The sequence below is a fragment of the Drosophila hydei genome, unplaced genomic scaffold, assembly GCF_003285905.1.
Source record: "Drosophila hydei strain 15085-1641.00,03,60 unplaced genomic scaffold, DhydRS2 tig00008116-arrow-pilon, whole genome shotgun sequence".
In the NCBI taxonomy this organism is placed as follows: Eukaryota; Metazoa; Arthropoda; class Insecta; order Diptera; family Drosophilidae; genus Drosophila; species Drosophila hydei.
The window spans coordinates 1245027-1253513 of NW_022045829.1; the positions used below are offsets into that span (position 1 = coordinate 1245027).

At 34.3% G+C, this 8487-nt stretch overlaps 1 protein-coding gene across 1 annotated transcript; it reads right to left on the reverse strand.

Moving 5' to 3' along the window:
• Nucleotides 1-662: 662 nt before the first annotated feature.
• LOC111596330 lies at nucleotides 663-1328 on the reverse strand. Its single transcript, XM_023310495.2, has 2 exons — nucleotides 1265-1328; nucleotides 663-1206 (listed from the first exon to the last, which is right to left on the reverse strand). The coding sequence occupies exons 1-2, from the start codon at nucleotides 1283-1285 to the stop codon at nucleotides 778-780; spliced, it is 450 nt and encodes a 149-aa protein (XP_023166263.2). The 5' UTR covers nucleotides 1286-1328; the 3' UTR covers nucleotides 663-777.
• Between the last annotated feature and the right edge of the window lie 7159 nt (nucleotides 1329-8487).

Sequence of the window (8487 nt, forward strand, 5' to 3'; positions counted from 1 at the left end):
TGTAAATATTTACCCTAATATATGAATAAAAATAAAAAATGAATTTCTAAAAACCCTCTTCATATTTGCATATTAAATATTCTTGGCCGTGGTTTCATTTAGCTTACTTTACAAATATTTCATTTGCTAAATAGGTTTTTTCTGCTTTTGCTATAAAGCAGCTGCGTCTATCTATCTACAATAACTAGAGTTAGCAAGAGCAGAATATAGGTAGCTGATGCTTTTATGTCTTTTAATTGAAAAGGAAATTATTTTATATTTTATACCAACAATCAAAGCTTACCTCAAAGCATCGTGTGTTTTTTTAGCTTAAATATTAAGAAAATAAAATATTTTATATTTTATAACAATTCAATGTATTTTATTTTATAGAAATTTGAATGAAGCGCAATCTGGAATATAAATTTTTACAATTCGCACAATCTTCATCGCTAGTAAAGAAACGTGAACCTTTATATATACTTATATATTTTTTTGTAGCGACGATCAACAGTAAGATGTTGTGTTGCTATCTGAAGAACTGAGCTAGGCATAAAGTAGTATAAATAGATACAGATAGCAAGCAGAACATTGTCTGTATATTGTCTATATATACACATATCTACATAGAAATATTTTAAAATATGAAATGAAAATACTTGTCTCATTAGATTAATCCTTGATTATTTAAACACTTAATTACACTTATTTACTCGCAATAAATTCTCCTACTGCTTCGAAATTTTACGAAATAATTGAGTAAAAATACAGTTTGATTCCATGCGAAAATCGCTTTACTTAATCCAAATGGCAGATGATCGAATCTTCCGTCGCTTTTGCGACACAAAAGTTAGCACTGGACGCATCACAGAAGCGTCCGGCGGGACAGGTGCCATTCACAGTTGTGGGCGTCGTGGCGCCAAAACAAAAGGCGAACGTGGTACGTGAGGTGCAGGCAAAAACATTGTTCGCATTGCACCGGCCGCAGCTGTCGGTGTCGCCGCAGCTGGCTGGCGTTTCGGAGCGTTGAAAACAGACTTGCGGCTTATCCGTGCAGACCAGACCGTCGGGGCAAGGGAAGATTTGACTCTGGTCCGGCGTCTCCTTTCCAAAGCACATATGATATGCCGTCTGATTAATGCAGGCGACATCATTGCTGGACTGGCACAGCCCGCAGCTGCCGCTGGCCAGCTGCAAGCGCCAGCCAAAGACAGTCAGCACTGTTAACTGCATAAGCGCTTTAGTTATTCATCTTATAAATATTACGTATACGCACAGCACTCACCGCAAACAAAACACTCTTCATCTTAGCGCGAAACTCAACGAGCTACAATTGAATACAAGTCGCGAGCCACAGCTCATTTTTGTACAATTTCTTTCGGCTAAGCAACGCCTTGACATCAATTTATTTATCTGTCTGCTTATCTCAGGCACAGCCAAAATTTACTTAAAATTTGCGATTTGATAAAAGTTAAAGTAACAAAATAGAAGCCAAACCCCAAAAGTGTTCAAGGCTTGGTAGAGTTTTTTCTGAAATTATTTTTTATCTATTATTTACTTAACTATAAACTACGAAGAAATGTCATAAAGTTTAACTGATCCAGTTCTCTAGGTCATTTTTTTATATAGCTAAAAGGTATGAAGAGTATGAAAAGTAAGATTATGAGTAAGCATTAGATATGAACATGTGTATCTATGTCTATATCTCTCTTAATAACGGAATGTATTCCATGAGCCTATTGAAAGTGAGAGTTATACTCCAGAAAGCATATTTTATCTTGAACAGGCCGATGAGCTGAAACGATCTACCCAAGTACGACTGTCCTTCTGCCAATCTGCATGAACTCCGAGACGTCATAAGCCAAATCAGCTAGAGATTTGTCCTTTTAAATGTTTATTCCTCTATACCATACGAAATTTGAGTTGTTATCGATAATTATCGATATTGTTTTTTTTATCGAATTTCATTTAACGTAGCTTAAATACTATTATGCCTATATATATTTCCAATGTACTCTGTATACCATTCCTGTGTTGAATACAAAGCTTTTATATTTTATATTTTTATAATATTTTATTATATTTTATATTTATTATATTTTTATTTATTTATTATTTTATTATATTTTTATTTATTTTATTTATATTTTATATTTTGTGTACTTTTCACTTGTCCCTCAATATTTCATGGTGCAAATTTGCACATGTAGAGCACTTCTACATAGAGTTCAGGGTATCTTCTAGTCAGGCACTCTCATCAACAACAGTCTTACATGTTTTTTCTGCTGTTATCCAACACTGGCACAAAAATCGGTTTTGTGCGCGTTTCACAGGGCAAAATGAAATTTTCAGTTTTATAGCCAAAAGGCTGCAAACAATTCGCATTCGCATTCGCATTCGCAGCGCCAATTGGCCATTCAGAGTGAAAAACTTCGCCACACACTAATCATGGCGAGCTCTACGAGCTTACGGTTGCAATTGGAATGAAGCTGCAACTGTTGCAAATGTTGCAAGCGGCTGCGACTGTTGCCACAGTTGCAATTATGTAAGCCCGAGAAAAAAATTATAAGCATCAGCATGATAGACTTGAAGATGCGCTGTAAAAGAGTTTCAGTCTAAGAGTGGCGCATATCCGACTACATAATACTCGCGCGTCGTCAAAGGAACTGTTAAATGCATTCAAAAATCAATATGAAATAATAGTCTGGAATTTATCGTTGCTTTCCGATATTCTTTCAACTTTCAACTTTTATTCATTTTATGAATAAAGTTGGTTTCTCTTTCATAACTCTAGCATAACCCGCTCCTAGCCATTCGCACTGGGTATACGTGCCTGAACAATAGCAAATCCGTTTCTCACTTTGGCGGATGCGCATTGTAAGCGAATCAATTGTGCGTAATGACAAAATTCGAATCGCAGGTAACAGGAAATCTCCGAATCAAGCCATGTGCAAATAAAACTTTGCGAAATTTCGCAAAAATTGAAAATCTATAAAGTTAACTTCGCTACTTGGCATATGAAATAATTTTAGCCTACAATTTTTTAGAATCAAGATTTTTGTTAACGCTACCCATAAATTTAAAACGAACTAGAGCATTCTTTAAGCTAAACTAGACTAACTAAATTAAAGTAAAATAACTAATAATTTATGTGGGAATGCACAACTAAAAAATACCCCAAACAACGTTGTAAGCAGCTGTTTAAATTCAATTCTAGCTTCAGTCCATGTATATATATATATATATATATATATATATATATATATATATATATATCCATGTATATATATATATATATCTATGTATATATCTATCTATATATATCTTCCATATTTTTTCTTTCATCTTCTATCATTCATCTTCTATCTCTCTCTCTCTTCCATCTTCTGATTGTATTTTGATATAGATTTTTATCAATTTTAATATGATCTGCACTTGCCTTAGTAGAGTCTACATATATATATCAAGTTTTTAATCGATGTAGATTTCACGATAAATTTTACTAAAGAATATGTTTTTTGGTAAAGAGATCTATTGCTGAATTAATATGAAAAAAGCTTCAGAAACTCGAAACACTTAAGTTTATGTATAATCTATAGCTTTCGTTTACTCTGCGAAGTTTCTTTTTAACGATATATTTAAAGCTCTTTTCATCAACGGACTGTAAGATACACAGTTGACTCGAGCAGAGCTGCTTCAACTTCTTGACTGTCTCAGTCTCTATTCATAAAGTTTTCAACACACATACACCCACACCCACACTCACAATCAAATACTTTAAGCTGAGCACTTTTTCGCCAGCTTGTTGTTTGGCCCAGAAAAGTGGTCTAATAAACGTTTCTCTTCTTCCTCGGTTTTGGCCAAATAAATCAATGCATTGCTTGACTGCTCGTAAATATACAAGCATCAGGCACTGTGCGCTCAATGTACGAGTGCCTTTTGTGTGCTTGACTGCAATTTGGCCAGAGTTCGGGCCAACATTTGTCCCGGCCCAGCAAAACTGTCATTAAGTACTTTTGCAAACCAGAGCCTCCGAGCCGAAATGTGATTTATGTGGTGCATGCCTCCGGGAGGCGCTCAATTTGCCCCATCATTATGCAGGCCAGGCAATTTGTCAAACTTGCCCAGAGTCGAATTTCTAAAGAGCCGATTCGAGGGCCAAATGAACCAAAATAGTCGCTGCAGACATTTGCCAGGCGCCGTAATTAGATGCACCGAATATCTTCTTCTTCTTCTTTTTCTTTGCTTCTTGGTAATGGCCAAGACAAGAGCTTGACTCAATCAAATTGGCGTGTCTGTTGCATAACTTAAGGCAGCGCCAAGACGCATATATATTTTATCGGCGAAAAGTATTCATTGAGCTCCATCATTTTTATAGCTTCCACTAGGCCCAATGCATACTAAGAGATGCAAAAGCATTGCTGACAATTGGATAAGCACATAGACCGGCCAGCCAGCCAGCCAGCGGGTCGTAAAATTTACTGGTAATACAACATATACTTGCGTTGAGCCACGGAATTTGTAATCAAAATACAGCCCAAAGGCAGCAATGTGTAAAATATTCAAATTTGGGCATAATAGCGCGACTCTGAGCTATGCTGGATGTGTTCAGCCCTCCACACACCCATATACAATAAGGAAGTGAATTCTAGGAAATTTAAATGTTATATTTTAAGCCTTAAGGGCAATAGTCAATCTATACGATTATCACAAAATATATTAGGCCAAATAAAATTTGTCCTTAGTTTGCTTTAAGCTGAAAGGGTCGAAAATGTTAAGGGGAAACGCTTCTGGAATGCTTCGATAGTAAAATTTTTGGATATTTGTGCGATTGGTTAAATGAGATTGGACAACTCTGCACATGCCTTGGCAATTCGGTGCCTGAAGCTAGCTATTCGCTTTAAGGCTCATATAATTTATAACACTTTAAAGATATAAGCGAAAACTAAGACTCTTCACCACAATAAATAAATCAAGTGAGCAAATGAGTAGGCTCAACGTAGGGTAAAGCATTCGTATAATGCCTTCAACTTCAGTTCAGTTTATGAAACTGTTACTCTTAATTGAACCAGATTCAAATGAGTAAAAGAAAAACGTTTCTGGGCAGAGTTCCTTCATATTCTGGAAGTTATTTATATAAGAACAAGGCTTAAGGCTTGATAAGGCTTCAATTTCCATATTCATCAATATGAAGCCAGCTTTGAGTACAAGCCTTCCTTCTACAGCTATGATTCTATTCCATATGCAAAACATAAGCACAAAAGTCTTCAAAATCTAGACTTAAAAATTCTCGTTCCATAAAACAACTTTTGACTTTGTCTCTTCTCAATGCAAATCAGTTTTTCTTAAGATTTAATTTAACTCAACATTTATCCATTCTCGAATGCCTTGAAAAATCTTTGAATTTCCTAGGCTTTGAGTTTCTTAGGCTGCCTATATTTCGCTGTGACTTTGCAAACAAAACGTCGGCAGCTCGATTCTGAAAGACATTTAAGATATTAGAAGGCATTACAGCTCACGAAATGCCTCAATGACTGAGTCTCTAAAAGTCTCATAAGGCACTTTAAAACAAACATTTGCGCAAAGATTAATTTTAAAGCATAAGCAAGACACAGAACTTTTACACTCTAGAGTTCAAATGAGAGTGCTCAGTTCAAGAAGCAGTTTGTATCACAAAAAGCATATGCCAAAAACTCTTAAAGTTTCTTGAGAATTCAGTCTTGACACAACAAAACTTCGAGTTCAACTCTTGCTTATTCAGCTCAATTCATTTTAAGGTAAAATTCTAACTTTTTCATTCCGGAATTGACTTTTTGTTGTTGTTTTTTTTTTTTTCTTAGAATTTTGACTTATTTAGACATTTTGTGAAATTAAGAAATTATTATGTAACGCAAAAGAAAATTTCATGCTCAGTCGATTGTTGAAATTTAAAAAGTTTTCGCGCACTTGTCATCTGTCCAGGCCACAAGCCGGATACGCGTGCAGCTTACGTTCCAAGCTTAATCCTCCGACGGAAAACAAAAATAAACAGCAATAAGCAGAGGAAGCAGACGCCTCGAAGGATGTAACACAACGACAGCCCCGATTAGCAATGACCATGATAGGTCTTCCCCTTCCCCTCGCCCACTCCATTCACCTTCAGCTTCTCTCCTTGCAGCTCAAGGACTTTTTGTATACATTTTGCAGCTTAAGTGTTTCACAATTAGCTGAAAGCTGTTTGACCATAACTGTAAATGACACTAGAAGCTTAAAAGCAGCTGAATCTTAGTCAGTTAAGTAGATACAAATATTTATATAAATATATTTATGTATAAATATATATATATATATATATATATATAATATAATAAAATAATATATATAAATATATATATAATATAGAGTTAATAGTTCTATTCCTGCTGTTCCATTTTGTCTGCTTGTTTGACAGCAGCTGTCATATTGAATGACATTCAGCTAACAATCATGTTACAAACACCTGGCACACACAGCACACTAACGCACACACCCCCACAGGTGTTAAAGGGTTGCTAAGGAAATGAAGAAAGGTTTTTGAACTTAAAGCATCTCGTGCTAAAGCATTGAATAAGCAAATTATAACTAAGCTTGCGAAATATAAGATAAAATTTGATTTTTAACTTAATGAAAAATAAGTCAGTGAACCACAAGAGACCCTAAAGCGCAGCTAATCTATACAAATTTTAGCAAAGACATTCTATTTCTAACTACTATTGAAATGGGTTCCAGAGAAAATCATAGTTTCGTCCTTAGAAGGCGAATAATATAATTAAAATCTTTTTGCTTACTTATATATAATAAAGTTTTTATAATATCATAAATTTTATGTTTCCAGTTTTTTTTTTAGATTCAATCGCTGATATGTATAAGTACGGCTGGATAGACAATTTCTAATATAGATAACTAGATCGTCTGGGCTCTTTGTCCTGCTGAAGAGGCATTTGCCATGTCTACTTCTGCCTCTTACATCGATTATACTTCGAGTTTCCATCTTCAATGGATTGAGTGGTTTAATTAACAGGCTTAATAAAAAACATATCTAAATCTTAAAAACATATTTTCCAATATATATGAAAAGTTAAATATTTATAAAACTACTGCAATAGACAGAACGCAAGGAGAAACCTTTCAATAATTTCATTTAGTTAATTTTTTTAAATAGTGTCATAAATTTGTAAATAATAGTAATTAATAATTAATAATTTGTCTACATATTTTTTAAATTTTGTTTTTTTATTTACATATATATCTTATATAAATATTTATATATTATAAATCCAATTTACCGTTCGATTATTTGCAACTAATTTAAATCGTTTCGCTACTTAAACTGTTCTCAGCTCTCTCAGCCCGCACACAGTGAATTTCTATTGCTCGAGGCATTCGGGCCAAATGGCCCAACCTCACCGAATTTCCTTCAACATGTTGCAAAAGTTTTCTAATTCCTGCCACAAGCTGGCAACAAAAATAGCAACAGAAGAAAATCGAGAGAGAGAGAAAAAAAACTTGTGGCTTTGCTTACGAAGACAAACTTTAACGCGTTTCGCCGAAAGCCGCATGTGCCACGCCCACTGTCAGACGCCCCCTTCTAAATATAAAATGCAAACAGTGCATAAAATTTCAATAAACTTGGAGAGCGCCCGGCGCCGCCAAAGAAATTGCACGCGAACCACTGACAACTGCAATGGGATTGCGGTTAACTGAAGGATTTCCGACAAATGTCTGTGGGAAAATACATATAAAATAGACATATATATGTAGTCATGTATAATATATATAATATATGTAGTTCAACTCTGTCACGACATCCGATTGCTGTTCGTGATCTTTAATAAAACATTTTTGCAATTCCTACAAATTGCTAAACTTTAACCGGGTCTGCTCCATAAATTCTAGAAATATATATAATATATGTGATACAAAATAGAAGCAAATAAACACTCAATTCTATATTTGTTTTACTCTATTTTTTAATTCAATAAAAACCAATAAATGTATTTTTACGAATGTTTCCGTTCCATTTTGCTTGAATTTATGAAGCCCGTTTGAATAAATGAGTCAAAATGCCTTTCAGGCAGCTCTCGAACTGCCTCATAAAATGTTTGCAGGGTATATTAGTTGTATAAAAATATATGAGCCAACTAAGAAGACAACTATTTAAATTTCAAAGCAGGGTATCGCGCTACACATACACTATCTGTGCTTTAACAATATTTACAATATAAAATCATACTAAACAAATTCTTGGAATTCAACTCAGTTTTAACATTTATTATTTACAATTAATCAAATAAGTGTTTACCCTTCTTTAAATAAAGTTAGGGTATATTGAAAAAAAAACAATTCTTAGGCAAACAATAAATATAAATAAAGAAAACAGGGTATCTCGTCACACATATGCTTTCAAATCTATAAACTATTTAAATATAGGGATGTCAAAAAAAATTCAGTCAGAATTCTTTCTTAACTTTCTTTTAGCATTATTATTAA